Genomic DNA, 16,776 nt, shown 5'->3' on the forward strand with positions numbered 1-16,776 from the left:
ATCAGAGCCTAGGTTACATAGGTCTCAGGAGTCATGAGCAGGTTTAGTAGAGTCTTGCGGATCGGTACTTAGACGTCTGTACTTATCTTTGAGAGGATGTCGAACCCTTAGGAAAATTTCACTTCTTGTATTCTATCATGCGAACAGGTTGATTTTAGAAAACTGAAATTTTGTTATTCTATTCTATCACAGATGGTGAGAACAAATACTACCGGATCGGATGGTCAGCCACCACTGCCACCAGTTGGAGCCGCGAGAGGTCGGGGCCGTGGTAGATGCCGGGGCCGAGGTAGAGGTTGAGGTGTTGCTGGTATAACAGTTGGAGAAGCACTTGTAGTACTACCAGTTCCTCCACCTCAGGAGCAGATTTCAGATGTAGTTGAGCCGGCGCGACCCGCTTAGGCAACTTTGACTCAGATATTGATAGTTTGCACTGGCCTTGCTCAGGTGGTTTCGGCTCAGGCCACACCAGTCACTTCTCAGGCCAGGGGAGGTACTCATACCCCTGTTGCCCGTGCTCCAGAGCAGGTAGTGCAGGGACTTTAGATACCGGGGGCATTACCAGCCCAGCCAACTACAACTGCTCAGGCCCTGGTAGTCCCCGTTATGGCAGATGATGAGCAGATGACACTTGAGAGATTTGGGAGGTTTCGTCCTCCATCATTTAGCGGTGCTGAATCATAGGATGCTCAGGGATTTCTGGATAAGTGACAGTAGATGCTGCGGACAACGGGTCTTCTGGAGACCAATGGGGTCTAGTTCACTACTTTTCAATTTTTTGGAGCTGCCTTCAGATGGTGGAAGGCTTATGAGAGACGTATGCCAGATGGTGCAGTACCACTTACATGGCAGGAATTCTCTGTTCTCTTTTTGGAGAAGTTAGTGCCGCAGTCTCGCAGAGAGGAGCTGTGCAGACAGTTTGAGCAGTTACGTCTAGATGGCATGTCTGTGACGCATTACAATATGAGATTTTCTGAGTTGGCTCGTTACCCAGTTTGGTTGGTTCCCACTGATAGGGAGAGGATTAGAAGGTTCATTGATGGCCTCACATATCAGTTGCAGTTACTTATGACTCGGGAGAGAGTATCGGGTGCTTCTTTTGATGAGGTAGTTGACATTGCTCGGCAGATAGAGGTGGTCCATAGTCAGGAACGTGGAGAGAGGGAGGCCAAGAGGCCTCGTGGACCAGGTGATTTCTGCGATGTTCTTTCAGGGGGTTAGTTTTACCGCGGTAGGGGTCGTCCTTACAGACACGCTCAAACGGGTCGTCCAGTTCACTGTGGTGCATCATCCGGCTAGGGTTCATATAGTTCTCATCAAGTCCAGTCATCTCTCAGTGCCCTTCCAGCCCAGAGTTCATCTCGTGCCCCTTCAGTTCGGGTTTCATTTGCACCGGGTGCTTCTAGCAGTTATTCTGGTTCTCAGGGATCGAATCAGTCCGCACCACCACCAGTACTGGGTAGCTGCTTTGAGTGCGGGGAATTTGGGCATACGTGGAGACAGTGTCCTCGTCGCTCGAGAGGTTTAGTGCAGCAGAGGAGTCAGGCTATGACTTCACCACCAGTTACTTCTCCACCCACTCAGCGAGTGCGAGGTGGGGGTTAGTTAGCTAGGGGTCACCCAAGAGGGGGAGGCCGATTAGGTGGCGGTCAAGCCCGATTCTATGCTTTTCCTGCCAAGCCAGATGTTATTGCCTCAGATGTAGTGATCACAGGTATTGTCTCAGTGTGCCATAGTGAGGCTTCTATATTATTTGACCCTGGTTCTACTTATTCATATGTGCCATCATACTTTATTCATTATCTAAATATGCCCCCGTGAGTCCTTAGTTTCACCTGTTCGTGTATCTACGTAAGTGGGTGATACTATTATTGAGGACCGTGTGTATCGGTCATGTGTGGTAACTATTGGGGGACTGGAGACGAGAGTTGATCTTTTATTGCTCAATATGGTTGATTTTGATGTAATTCTGGGTATGGATTGGTTGTCTCTATGTCATTCTATTCTGGATTGTCACGTAAAAACCATGACGTTGACCATGTCGGGGTTGCCAAAGGTTGAGTGGAGAGGTTCTCTAGATTATGTTCCTAGTAGGGTAATTTCTTATTTGAAAGCCCAATGTATGGTTGGGAAGGGTTGTTTGTCCTACTTGGCTTTTGTGAGAGATGTTGATGCAGATACTCCTACTATTGATTCAGTACCGGTAGTGAGAGACTTTCCTGATGTATTTTCTGTAGACCTACCGGGTATGCCTCCCGACAAGGATATTGATTTTGGTATTGACTTGGTGTAGGGCACTCAGCCCATTTCTATTTCTTTGTATCTTATGGCACCAACTAAGTTAAAAGAATTGAAAGAGAAACTTCAGGAACTTCTTGATAAGGAGTTTTTTAGGCCTAGTGTGTCGCCTTGGGGTGCACATGTTCTGTTTGTGAAAAAGAAAAATGGTACTATGCGGATGTGTATCTATTACAGGCAGTTGAACAAAGTTACAATCAAGAATAAGTATCATTTTCCGCGTATTGATGATTTATTTGACCAACTTCAGGGAGTGAAGGTATTCTTCAAAATTGATTTGAGATATGGGTACCACCAGTTGAAAATTCAGGATTCGGATATTCTAAAGACGACATTCAGGACTCGTTATGGTCACTATGAATTTCTTGTGATGTCATTTGGACTAACAAATGCCCCAGCAGCATTCATGCACTTGATAAATAGCGTATTCTAATCATATCTTGCCTCATTTGTTGTAGTATTTATTGATGATATCGTGATTTACTCACGTAGCCAAGAGGAGCATGCACGACACTTGAGTATTGTACTACAAAGGCTGAGAGAGGAGAAACTTTATGCCAAATTCTCTAAGTGTGAGTTCTGGCTTAGCTCGGTAGCATTCTTGGGACATATAGTGTCTAGTGAAAGTATTAAGGTGGATCCGAAGAAAATAGAGGTAGTTTATGGTTGGCCCGGGCCATCTTCAGTAACTGAGATTCAGAGTTTTCTCGGCTTGGCCGGTTATTATCGTTGCTTCGTGGAAGGTTTCTTGTCTATTGCATCGCCTATGACTAAATTGACCTAGAAATGTGCTCCGTTCAGGTGGTCGGATGAATGTGAAGAGAGCTTTTATAAGCTCAAGACAACTTTGACTACAACTCCGGTATTGGTGTTGCCTACAGGTTCAGGGTCTTATACTGTGTATTGTGATGCATCGCGTATTGGTCTTGGCACAGTGCTGATGCAAGACGGTAGGGTAATTGCCTATGCGTCCAGACAATTAAAGGTACATGAGAATAATTATCCGGTCCATGACCTTAAGTTAGCAGCTATTGTTCATGCCTTGAAGATTTGGCGACATTATTTGTACGGTGTCCATTGTGAGGTTTATACCGATCACCAGAGTCTACAACATCTGTTTAAATAAAAGGATCTTAATTTACGACAGTGAAGGTGGTTGGAGTTGCTTAAGGATTATGATATCACCATTCTCTATCATCCCGGAAAGGCCAATGTGGTAGCCGATGCCTTGAGTCGTAAGGCGGAGAGTTTGGGCAGATTAGCATACTTATCGGTAATAGAGAGGCCTTTAGCCTTGGATGTTCAGGCCTTGGGGGAAACTTTCAAGAATACCCAATCATCTTCTTTGAACTCCAAATCCCTACGAGGAACATTTGAATAGGATTTTTGACGACTCTGAGCAGTCTTCAACCGCTCCTTAATGATTTGAACTTTTTCCATAGCCTGATGCACGAGGTCTAGCCATATCAACTCTGCTTCACCAATTTTGAACCACCCAATGGGAGATCTACATCTCCTACTATATAAAGCCATGAACGATGCCATCTGAATGCTAGCATGATAACTATTGTTGTATGCAAATTCTATGAGTGGTAAATGATCATCCCAACTACCTTTGAAGTCTAGAACGCAAGCAAGAAACATATCCCCAAGCGTCTGAATAGTCCGGTCTGCCTGCCCATCAGTTTGCGGGTGAAAGGTTGTACTAAGATTCACCTGGGTACACAAACCTTGCTGAAATGTCTTCCAAAAATTAGAAGTGAATTATGCTCCCCGATCAGAAATGATGGAAACTGGGGTGCCATGCAACCTGACTATTTCTTTGATATACAACTGAGCTTACTGCTCCGCTGTGTCGGTAGACTTAATCTGCAAAAAGTGTGTTGATTTTGTGAGTCGATCCACAATCACCAAATTGAGTCAAACTTGCACGGAGGGCGCGGTAATCCTACCACAAAGTCCATATTAATCATTTTACACTTCCACATTGGAATTTCTATGTTCTGTGCCAACCCACCGGGCCTTTGGTGTTCGACCTTCACTTGCTGACAATTCGAACATCTTGCCACAAATTACGCTACATTCCTCTTCATATCATTCCACCAATAGATTTCCTTAAGATCTTGATACATTTTTGTTGAACCCGGGTGCACAAAATACCTAGAAGTGTGAGCCTCTATCATGATTCTTTCGCGGAGACCATCCACGTTTGGAACACATAGTATCCCTTGGTACCTTAGTGTACCATCATCCATGCCAAGAGAAAATCCATGGTCTTATGTTTATGAATCCCCTCTTTCAATTTCACCAACAATGGATCGTTGTATTGCTTCTCTTTGACTTCCACTACAAGCGTTGATTCAGCTCTATTTTGCACAATTACCCCTACTTCACTAGAATCCGCAAGACGAACTCCCAAACTAGTCAATCGGTGAACTTCCTTAGCCAATGGCCTTTGATATGCCTCCAAGTGAGCCAAACTACCCATGGATTTCCGGCTAAGAGCATCTGCCACAACGTTGGCCTTTCCCGGATGATATAGAATATCAATGTCGTAGTCCTTGAGTAACTCAAGCCATCTTCTCTGCCTCCGATTCAATTCCTTCTGCTTGAAAATATATTGAAGGATCTTATGGTCCATGAATATATCCACATGGAGCCCATATAAATAATGACACCAATGTTTCAATGAAAATACCATTGCCGCAAGTTCTAAATCATGAGTTGGATAGTTCTTATCATGATTTGTGAGTTGCCTAGAAACATAAGCTATAACCTTGCCATGTTGCATTAATACACATCCAAGCACGATTCTTGAAGTATCAAAATATACCACAAATCCATTTATACTCTCTGGTAGAGTCAACACCTGTGTCGTAGTCAATCTTGCTTTCAACTCCTGGAAACTCTTTTCACAAATATCTGACCATTGGAACTTAATTGTCTTCTGCATCAATTTAGTCAATGGAGAGGCAAGAGTAGAAAACCCCTCCATAAATTTTCTCTAACATCAAACTAAGCCTAAGAAACTACGAATCTCTGTTGGAGTTGTAGGCCTCAACCAATTCTTCACAGCTGAAATTTTCTGAGGATCAACCTTAATTCCCTCACTAGAGACTACATGACCCAAGAATATGACTGATTCAAGTCAAAATTCACACTTTGAAAACTTTGCATATAACTGGTGCTGATGTAGGGTTTGCAGAACTACCCTGAGATGATCGGCATGGTCTTCTCCACTTTGTGAATATACAAGAATATCGTCAATGAACATTATCACAAAGAAATCGAGGAATGGCTTGAAAACTCTATTCATAAGATCCATGAAAGCTGCTGGGGCATTTGTTAGCCCAAAAGGCATCACCAGAAATTCAAAATGTCCATATCGGGTCCTAAAAGATGTTTTCAGAATATCCCGCTCCCTGATCTTCAATTGTGATACCCAGATCTTAAATCAATCTTGGAGAAGTACCTGGCACCTTGCAATTGATCAAACAAGTCGTTTATCCTTGGCGGTGGATACTTATTCTTGATTGCGACCTTGTTAAGCTTTCGATAGTCAATACACATTCTCAATGACCCATTTTTATTCCTTACAAAAAGGACTGATGCGCCCCAAGGCGACACACTCGGTCGGATGAAACCCTTTTACAAGTCCTTCAGTTGCTCCTTTAGTTCCTTCAATTCTGTTGGTGCCATTCTGTAGGGTGGAATAGATATAGGATGCATGTCTGGTATCACATCAATCCCAAAACCAATCTCTCTATCTGGTGGGATCCAGGGAGATCTTCCGGAAAGACTCCTGGAAATTCATTCACAACAGGCACGGACTCAAGTATAGGTGCCTCAGCATCGGTGTCCGTAACTCAGACCAAATGGTAAAAACACCCCTTGTTGATCATTTTCGTGGCCTTAAGGTAAGAAATAAACCTACCCTTCGGCACTACATCATCACCCTTCCACTCAATAACTGACTCATTTGGAAATTCGAACTTAACAGTCCTGGTTCGGCAATCAAGCTTGGTAAACCAAGAATAAAGGCAGTACATCCCCATTATCACATCAAAATCAACCATTACCAATTCAAAGATATCGGCCATGGTACCCCGACCACGTAACGTGACAACACAATCCCTATAAACCCGCGCGGCCAGCATAGACTTACCAACCAGAATAGATACAGAGAATGGCTCATGAAGTTGTTCTGGTTCTATCCCAAATTCCATAGAAACATAAGGAGTGACATATGACAAAGTAGAACCTAGATCAATAAGAGCATACACATCATGAGAGTGGACAGTCAATATACCTGTGACAACATCTAGAGAAGCCTTTGAATTCTGGAGACCCCTCATAGCATAGAAACGGCTCGATCCTCCCAAACTCTGTGCTCCACCCCTAACTGCACCACGCCCTACTGGTGTTGGAGTGCCTCGAGCTAGAGGTGGTGCTGCAGATGTAGCAGCTACAGAACTGGCTGGTTGTGACATGCCCATGCCCGCACCCTGGCGGTACGAACGACGATCCCTCTGAATGTGACCCCTCAATCCGTATCCGTAGCATATGGGTAAGTCCATGTATCATATTCCTAGGTGCATCTTTCCACCACGAGGTCATGGGAGACTCCTCTGCTACTGGAATCTACCATCATGATGACCCTGCTGATGGGAGCCCATGTTGCCCTGACTGGGCCTGAAACGGCTCCACTGCTACTGCTGACCTGATGGCGGTGCACTAGCCGAAGACTGAGCAAAAGACTGGGATGGCCCTAACGACCCTCCCCTGAATGTTGACTTGTCACTACCAGAAGAACTACCAAAGTTGCCCGCAGACCGGGCCTTATTACTACCCTCTCGCTCCATTCTGTTCCACAATTTATGGGTCTCTGTGGCTTGAGAGAATGCCACCATCTTTCCATAGTTCATATCATAATTCAAGGTTGTTGTAGCGGCCTCATTAATTACCAAGGGACTAAGGCCCTGTACAAATCGGTGCACTCTAGCCTCCATAGTGGGCAGCATATAAATAGCATACTTAGACAGGTATGTGAATCTCATATGGTAATCCCACACACTCAGGCTACCTTTTCTCAAGTTCTCAAACTCAACAGCACGGGTTGCCTTAGTCTCGGCAAGCAAGAAATGATCAATGAAGGCATCGGCAAATTTACCCCACCTCGTAGGAGGGCTCCCTTCTTCACGGTACTCCTCCCATAGTTCAAACCAAGAATATTCCACCTCTTTTAGGCGGTAGGAGGCAAATTCCACTACCTCTGTCTCAGTAGCATGCATAACTCGAAGAGTATTGTGTATCTTATCAATGAAGTTCTGGGTTAGTACCCGTGAACACTGGAGGATCTAACTGGATAAACCTGTTCACCCTGGAACTAATAGAATCCCCTAGCTGACTGGAAGAAGTGAGTGTAACATTAGATCTCTGGGCCTGGGAAGCCACTATCTGAGCCAACATCTGTATGGCTCCCCTAAGATCAACATCAAAAATACCAGAATCGGAAGCTAGAACTGGATGTGGAACTGGTATATCAGTCGGAGGGACCGTTGCACCCTCAGTGGGTGTAGGGACAGGTGCGGTCTGATCAATTGTAGTAGAGTCAGGCAGTGTAGTAACTAGAGGAATATTCTCACTCCTCGGGTGCTCACCCGCATCATCAATTATAGGGTCAACTGTCACTCCTGGGGTGACATTGGCTCTTTGGCCAGTTCTTACCTTCTTCTTAGGTGCCATGTACTGAAAGTTAAAGTAAAGCACGAGTTAAAGGAGGAACAATCTTACCATCAGCTTTATCGCACGATCGAGAACATGAAAGAAGGGTATTATTCCTAAATGCCCATGTAGCATCCTAATTATAAATGTGGTCGACAACACACTGATAATAAGGACTCTACTAGACACGGCTCCGAGACATCCTAGGATACTTTAAAACCTTAGGCTCTAATACCAAGTTTGTCACGCCCCAAAACTAAGGAACACGACCGCGCTCAACCGAGTGAACCTGTCCGAGCAAGCCTGTTAGATTTTCTTCTACCCAAACTCATCCACGAATGGAGATAATAAATATTTTCATTAATTAGAAAAAAGGTGTTCATGCCTACAATACCAATTCACTACTAATAGTTTCATCATTTTTAAAGTCTCAAATGGACAAGTAATACAACCACAACATAATATATTTTGACTTTCCCAACACTAATACATAACTCACACTATGTCTACGGAGCCTCTATAGATAAAGAAGAGTACAATGATAATGCCAGCAACAAAGCCCTGGCTATACCTCAAATAGAATACACAAAGTACAAAAGATACATGACCCCAGGATGCACTAGTATGTATAACTAAACACCCTCTCAATAGAACAAATAATACAAACAAAATATCATAATATCAATGAAAGCCTTAATCAACATCAAACCTCAATTTAGGATCAAGACAATGTTCAAATTAATTTCCATATCTCACATTGTGAAATTTTTAGTATCGGTATTCCATTGTTCACAATACAATTATTCACAATACCAATACCACCGTACTCTTAGCACGGAGTCCGATCATGACCCGATCGGCTAGGCTATATCATTAGAGACATCAACCGCAATTACTCTCAGTATCAGTACCACCGTCTTTAACACAAAGTCTGATCACGACCCGATTGGCTAGGCTATCCATTAGGGACATCGACCATAATCACAATTTCAATTACAATTTCCAGCACAATCACTACCATGTGTGTGGCATGGTGTCCTATCACGACCCGATCAGCTAGGCTGTCATATTCGAGACATCAACCTTTTTGTATCAATCATCGCATTTCATATTACTTACACATCTTTTCATTTCATTGGCACTAATGGCCACAATTATAAGATCATTCTTGGTACGTTGGCCGTATTTAGTATTTCATGCTCACCTTTTCACTTTAAAACATCAACGTCATCATTACCAACAACAACAATTCAATTCAAGGTGTGTAGTACACCTCTGAGCAATTAAGAGTCTAAGGCACATAGAGATATTTCATAAAATTTGGCATAATAGCCTTCATTTGAACTTGACTTGAAGTCGAAACATTATTAATGCACAGCCCATATTTTAACACATCCTTAATCAATAACATAACATAGATAAAGAATTTGGGATACTTGTGAACATATGTCTTTCAACCCAATCTTATTCGGAATAGCCAATTTTATAATGAACCACTCGGGACTTACACAAGTTACATAAATATCATGGGATTCAATTCTAAGAGAAGAGTTTAGCCAACATACCTCAATTGATCTTCCTTAAACTCTAAAATATTCCGGAATTCTTAGTAACTTCAATCTTTAGGATGAAGACCTTGTAGGTTTTCCTTGTTTATCTCCCAAGATTTGAGCAAGAATTGAAGAATCAATTATTAAGGAACACCTTCTCACTCTAGGTCACTCTCTCTCACTCTAAAATATCAGATTTTGGTTAAAAAAAAATAGCCCAAAGCGTGTATTTAATAAAGTAGGGTCGGGTTTTAAAAACCTAAAAAATAAGCTCTGAAACAAGGTCTGCGATCGCATATGTGATCGCATAATCGATATGCGGACCACATATCGGTCGCATAATTGGTTTTCAGAACCGATAAAAATTTGTCTGTGTCTATGGTCACTATACGGCCCGCATACCTGTTTGCGGTAGCATAATGAACCGTAGAACAGTTATGCAGTCGCATAATCGACCGCAGAATTGCATCCAAATTGACCCTCTCCTACCTCACTTCTGCAGCCATTATGTGGCCTATAGAGTGATTTTGCAATCACATAATGGACCGCAAAAATGCATTTTGGCGCGAAAAATTTCTACAATCCTCAAACACGTAATTCTAGTCAGGCACCATGAAACATTATTTTTCTTTTGCAAATTTTTATGGGGCCTTATACAGACGACCCCTTCTGCGGCTTTTATGATGGTATGGATTCCACCGCCACAGAGGACGTCACCAGGTTGGGTGACCTGGAGGTGCCGAAGAAGAGTTCTTCCTCGGGAACAAGCGGGCCTTCTTCATGACCAAAGCTGGTCAACCGATCTCCAGCTCCAAGTATGGATCACGACCGTAAGCGATCGATCGTTATCTCTGTTCCATAGGATGCCCGGATAATCTCTTCCCTCGTAAGGGTGGCCATCTACCTTCGGTGTTTGGCAACCGAGGAAGACCAAGCTAAGATGAACGAGGTAGACGAGCCCTTGCTTGTTCAATGAAGCACAACATGTGCTAAACCGGGTAACTTTAAATATCTCTTACTGATTTCAATTCATACTTGGACTAATTTGTAGACAATCCTATCATTTTTCTTTTTGTGTGCAGGCCTCGGTGCTGCATCATGAGACCTTTATCCGATATCAGGATGAGCTAAACCAGCTTGAGGCTGAGGTACGAGGGCTCAACGAGAATAGAGATTCTTACAAACTTCTCAGCGAGCAACGTGAGTGGGAGGCTAAGAGCCTCCGAGCTGAGCTAGAGGTGGCTCGGAAGGAGCATGCCGACTTGGTCAAGCAGGTAAAAATATTTGAGGTTAGTGACGATGAGCTAGGTTCGGTGACTAACGGTCGTAATCTGCAGGTCAAACAAAAAATTGATCGGGTCAACCAACTTCGAGCTGAGATGGATGTTGTCAAGGCCGAGACCGATGAATGGAGAGGCAGGATGGAGCGCATGGCCTCAGAAAAGGAGACTGCTCGGGCACAACTGGCTTTGGTTGAGGCTCAGCTTCGAGCGGCAAAGAAAATAGCCGAGGTGCAGGCCAAAAATATTGAGGAGCTCCAGTCTCGGCTAAGTGTATCCGGCTCTGATCGAGGAAATCTCGCCAAGGAGCTGGAAATGGCCAAGTCAGCAGTCGCTGCTGTTAAAACCGATGCCGACGAAATGGTGGCCCAATATAAGGTCGATGTTGAGGTGACCTAGGCCGAACGAAGGATATCATCGTGCATGCGAAGTGGCAATCCCGAAGGGAGGCCCTCGAGAAGATTCATGCTCGGGGTTTCGACTTGTCGGCCAAAATTGAAAGTGCAAATGGGATCGAAGCCGAGGTCAAAAGGTTGGCTTATCCCGGGGAAGACTCCGAGAGTTCGAGCGGATCCGAGGGCGAAGGAAACTCTGAAGACCCTGGCGACGAGGCTGGCTCCGGTGAAGACTAGGTCGTTTAAGTGCCTTGTATGTTTTGTATTTTTGTACTTGTGTACTTTTGTACTTTTTGTCAAGGCCATTTGGATTTTTTAAAGACGGTATATATAATATAAGGCTTGTTTTTCCCTTCGACAATCTCTTAGTTTTGTTGTGTACTTTGCTTTATTATTTACATTTGCAAAGATCGAAATGCCTTAGCATGAACTAGTTAGGTCATGTTCGAAGGTTCGTACAGGCCTTGCCTTTGACATTATTTTGTCTAAGGCATCGTGGGGGTTCAGTATGACCAGAATGTTTCCCCAAGGTACTTATAATTTTTTAGATTATAATTTGCCGAGGGTAGCCTTTAGAACGAATTTAGAAATATTTCAAGCCCTTGTTTTTTATTACGAGTCACGGACATCTCCGAGCCATTTTAATATGGTCGTAGCCTTTTTAGTTCAGGTGTTGCTCAGTGGGCTTGTCACCTCGAGTTATCCGATCTTGCCTAACATAACAGTCCCTGAATGGGGATGGTCGTAGCCTTTAAGGGTCGGGCGTTGCCTAATAGGTTTTGTGCCCCCGGGCTTCGATAGCCCGAGCCGTCTGAGTTTGTTTTTGGATGGCAGTCCCCGATTGGGAGTGATCGTTTGAACCTGAATAAAGGCGGCCCTTGGGCTCGATACCTTTAGGGTATCGAATGTAGGAGATTCCTTAAGAGGAAAGAAAAAAGAGAAATTCTTAAGGGACAAGATATTTATCCGCAAGGTAGAAACTTCTTTTATTCATGTGCGTAATAGTTACACATGTGTACAAGTTTTGTGCCAAGGATCGAGCAGTCTATGCGGGCATAGTTCATTTGAACGTTTTGGCCCTTACAGCATATCCTATCGATCGAGCTGAGACCATTCAATCATAAAGTTTCCTTCCTTGCTAAAGTCATTATCCAAGGGTAATTCCCCCAGTTTTCGGGGCTAATCCTCAAGAGGCCTCGAATATTGTGGTCGTGATCTTCGATACCGGTGTGTAACCGGCCTTCAATTCTAATTTAGAATGATTTACTGCTGCCTCTTTAAAAAACTTATCGAAAAAACCATTTGGGACAAAATCGGTTCAAGGGAAAAAGAGTGCAACGCATGCTTTCAGGCCTAAAGATTTTATCATTCTTTGATGATTGGCTGCAAGTGTTAGTTTTGAATACAAATAAATATAAGAAAATAAATAGGGTCGTACCTTAGCAGTAATATCGCTTCAAGTGAGCTATGTTCCAGTTGTTCGGTAGTTGCTCACCGTTCATTGTTCCGAGTTTGTACGATCCTTTACCGGTGATCTCGATAATTTGATAAGGTCCTTCCCAGTTCATCCCCAGCTTCCCTTTGTTCGGGTTCCGGGTGATTAGCGTAACCTTCCTTAACACCAAGTCCCCGACATTGAAGTGTCGAAGGTTGGCTCTTCGGTTGTAATACCTATCGATCCGCTGCTTTTGGGCGGCCAATCGAACAAGGGTGGCTTCGTATCGTTTAATTCCTTGGTTGCATATCAGAACCTGAGACTTGGTTCTGATATGCAACTTCTACCGGTATCAAAGTTTCGGCGCCGTAAATCAGTAAAAGTATGGTGGCCCCGGTACTGGACTCCGAGGTCGTACGGTATGCCTATAAGACTTCGGGAAGGATTTCCTTTCATTTCCCTTTGGCATCAGTTAACCTCTTTTTTAGGTTCTGGAGTATGGTCTTGTTGGTCGATTCTGCTTGTCGCACACGATCTCGGCCGGCATTATGAACCAGAATATGATGTGGTCCCAAATGAAGTCGATGACCTCCTTCTCCTTGACCTTCTCGTATGCTTAGGCTCGACCCACTTAGAAAAATAGTCAATCATAAACAATATAAATTGAGCCTTACCGGGTGCCCATGGAAAGGGGTCGATGATGTTCATTCCCCACTTTATGAACGGCCATGGTGACATAACTGAATGCAGCAGCTCCTCGGGTGGATGAACCATCAGAGCATGTCTTTGACATTTATCGCATTTTCGTATGAACTCCTTCGTGTCCTTTCCATATTGATCCAGTAGTAGCCGGCTTTGATTACCTTTCGAACCAATGATTCGGTGCCTGAATGATTTTCGCAGGTGCCTGAATGAATTTCCCCTCAGAACGTATGCGGTGTCTCCCAGTCCTAGAAATATCGCGAGCGGGCCATCGAATGTTCTTCTGAACAGGGTTTCGTCATCGGAAAAAGTAAATCGGGTTGCCTTTGTACATAGGGCCCTCGATTCTTTCGGATCCGAGATCAGTTTTTCGATCTTCAGATATTCTATATATTTATTTCTCCAATCCCAAGTTAGGCTCATCGAGTTAATCTCGGCATGGCCTTCTTCCACTACCGATCTCATAAGTTGTACGACTGCCGCCGAGTTGAACTCGTCATCCTTGACCGATGATCCTAGGTTAGCAAGGGCATCAACCTCACTGTTTTCATCCGGAGGTATGTGTTCCAAAGTCCATTCTTTGAACCGATGTAATATTACCTGCAACTTATACAGGTTCCTTTGCATTCATTCTTCTATGACCTCGAACATCACATTAACTTGGTTTACTACCAGGAAGGAGTAGCACTTGACTTCGATCACCTCTGCCCCCAAGCTTTTGGCTAGTTCGAGATCTGCAATCCTGGCCTCATATTCGGCCTCGCTGTTAGTCAATTTCACAGTCCTAATAGATTGTCTAATTACATTGCCTGTTGGTGGCTTCAATACGATGCCAAGTCCAGACCTTTTTGCGTTCGAGGCGTCATCCGTAAAGAGGGTCCAGATCCCCGAGGAGGTCCCTGAGTTGATTAATAACTCTCTTTCGACCTCGGGTATTAGGGCCGGCGTAAAGTCGGCCACAAAGTCTGCCAAACTTTGGGATTTAATGGCGGTCCGGGGTTGATATTCAGTATCGTACCCACTTATTTCCATGACCCATTTGGCCAACCGGCCCAAGAGCTCGGGCTTATGCATAACATTCCTCAACGGGTAAGTAATCACGACACATAGAAGTATGGTTTTAGCTTTCTAGAAGCGCTTAGCAAAGCGAGCGCCAACTTTTCTAGGTGAGGGTACCTAGTTTCGGCCTCACCTAGGGTCCTGCTAACATAGTAAATTGAAAATTATGTACCTTGCTCTTCCTGGACCAGGACTTCACTTACCGCTATCTCTGATATTGCCAAGTACAAATATAGTTGTTCATCTGTCTTCGGCGTGTGAAGCAGCGGTGGGCTCGATAGATACTTCTTGAGTTCCTCCAAGTCCCGTTGGCACTCCGGGGTCTATGAGAAGTTATTCTTCTTTTTCAATAATGAGAAGAATCGGTGGCTCTTGTCAGAGGCCCTCGAGATGAATCGCCCCAAGGCGGCTATGCACCCGGTTAATCTTTTCACGGCCTTCACGTTGTCCACAACCGTGATATCTTTGATGACTTTTATTTTGTCGGGATTGATCTCGATTCCCCGGTTGGATACCATGAATCCGGGGAATTTACCTGATCCAACTCCAAACGAGCATTTCTCTGGGTTCAGCTTCATGTTGTATTTTTTTAATATGCTGAAGGTTTCCTACAAATGTTTTAAATGGTCCTCTACTCGCAACGACTTTACCAACATATCGTTAATGTAAACCTCTATTAAATTTCCTATTTGTTCCTCGAACATCCGGTTTACTAGGCATTGGTAAGTGGAACCGGTATTTTTTAATCTGAATGGCATCACGTTATAGCAGTAACTGCCGTACTTAGTGACGGAGGAGGTTTTTTCCTGATCATATAGGTTCATCCGTATTTGATTGTATCCAGAGTAGGCATCGAGAAAATTGAGGATCTCGCGGCCGGCCGTGGCATCGATCATGCGATCGATGTTGGGCAAAGGGAAAGAGTCCTTGGGACATGCCTTATTCAAATCCTTACAGTCTACACACATTCTTAATTTTTTTCCTTTTTTAGGGACTACCACTACATTTGTTAACCAATCCGGGTGTTTAACCTCCCGAATGGACCCTATTTTAAGGAGTTTAGATACCTCTTCCTTGATGAAAGCATGTTTGACCTCGGATTGAGGTCTCCTCTTCTTCTTGACTGGATGGAACTTCGGGTCCAAACTTACTTTGTGAGTGGTTATCTCCAACGGGATCCCTGTCATATCAAGGTGGGACCAAGCGAAACAATCTTCATTATCTATAAGAAATTGAATGAGTTTTTTCTTGCGCTCGAGGCTTAACCCTGTGCCCAGTCATACCTTTCGATCGAGCAAGCATTCACTCAATATGACTTGTTCCTATTCCTCGATTGTCGATTTTGTAGTGCCGGAGTCATCGAAGGCTGCGAAAGATCTGGGGACCCCGTAATCATCGTCCTCGTCTACCCTTCGTTCCTCTGATTCTGTCGAGGTTGTTACTAGTTATTATTATTTGGCCCCGTCCTTGACCATCTGGTTTGGATCCGCTGTTGAGATTGTGGATGTCGGGATCACTTCATCGATCGCGAATATTTCCTTGGCGGCCAGTTATTCCCCATAAACTGTTTTAATCCCACCCGGTGTTGGAAATTTTAACACTTGGTGCAGAGTCGAGGGTAATGCCCTCATGTGGTGGATCCATGGCCTCTCGAACAAAGCATTGTATCTCATGTCTCCTTCGATCACATAAAACGTAGCTTCTTGGATGGTCCGGGCAGTGTTCATCGGTAATGTTATCTTCCCCTTAGTGGTTTCACATGCCATGTTGAATCCGTTTAGAACTCGGACTGCAGGCACGATTTGATCTTGTAGACCGAGCTGCTCCACGACTCTCGATCGGATGATGTTGGCCGAGCTACCTGGATCAATTAATACACGCTTAACTCGAAATTTATTTACGAGTACACATATTACCAGTGCATCATTATGGGGCTGCACGATCACTTCCGTGTCCTCGTCATTGAAAGATAAGGTTACTTCCGGTATGTAATCTCGAGTTCATTTTTCCCTCGTGATGGACACTTTGGTGCGCTTTAACATCGGCCCTTGAGGGACATCGACCCCACAAATGATCATGTTAATGATGTGTTGAGGTTCGTCTTGTTCGGTCTATTCGTTAGAATCCCTATGCCTGAAGTGATTCTTAGCGTGGTCGCTCAGGAATTCTCGAAGATGCTCGTTGTTAAATAGTCAAGCTACTTCCTCTCTCAACTGTTGGCGATCTTCCGTTATGTGGTCGTGAGTGCTGTGATATTTACACATTTGGTTAGGATCCCTTTGGGTTGGATCGGATTGTAGAGATCGAGGCTATTTGGTATCTTTGATGAGTTC

General features: G+C 44.1%; 2 protein-coding genes across 2 annotated transcripts; both read left to right on the plus strand.

Annotated features, from left to right (window-relative positions):
• Positions 1 to 606: 606 nt before the first annotated feature.
• LOC138893695 (uncharacterized) lies at positions 607 to 1,221 on the plus strand. The gene is made up of 2 exons (XM_070178347.1): positions 607 to 647; positions 795 to 1,221. Exons 1-2 carry the CDS (start codon positions 607 to 609, stop codon positions 1,219 to 1,221), a joined length of 468 nt encoding a protein of 155 aa, XP_070034448.1.
• Positions 1,222 to 9,166: 7,945 nt separating this feature from the next.
• Positions 9,167 to 11,251, plus strand: LOC138893696 (uncharacterized). Its single transcript, XM_070178349.1, has 2 exons — positions 9,167 to 9,193; positions 10,655 to 11,251. The coding sequence occupies exons 1-2, from the start codon at positions 9,167 to 9,169 to the stop codon at positions 11,249 to 11,251; spliced, it is 624 nt and encodes a 207-aa protein (XP_070034450.1).
• Positions 11,252 to 16,776: the final 5,525 nt, after the last annotated feature.

This window comes from Nicotiana tomentosiformis, chromosome 6 (assembly GCF_000390325.3).
Source record: "Nicotiana tomentosiformis chromosome 6, ASM39032v3, whole genome shotgun sequence".
Classification (NCBI taxonomy): Eukaryota; Viridiplantae; Streptophyta; class Magnoliopsida; order Solanales; family Solanaceae; genus Nicotiana; species Nicotiana tomentosiformis.

Excerpts from the sequence above, each read along its gene's own strand:
- LOC138893695 (XM_070178347.1), top strand. The coding sequence starts at position 607 with ATGGCAGATGATGAGCAGATGACACTTGAGAGATTTGGGAG. Across the intron at positions 648-794 it reads ACACTTGAGAGATTTGGGAG|ATGGTGGAAGGCTTATGAGA; the intron begins GTTTCGTCCTCC and ends AGCTGCCTTCAG.
- LOC138893696 (XM_070178349.1), top strand. The coding sequence starts at position 9,167 with ATGGCCACAATTATAAGATCATTCTTG. Across the intron at positions 9,194-10,654 it reads CAATTATAAGATCATTCTTG|GCCTCGGTGCTGCATCATGA; the intron begins GTACGTTGGCCG and ends TTTTGTGTGCAG.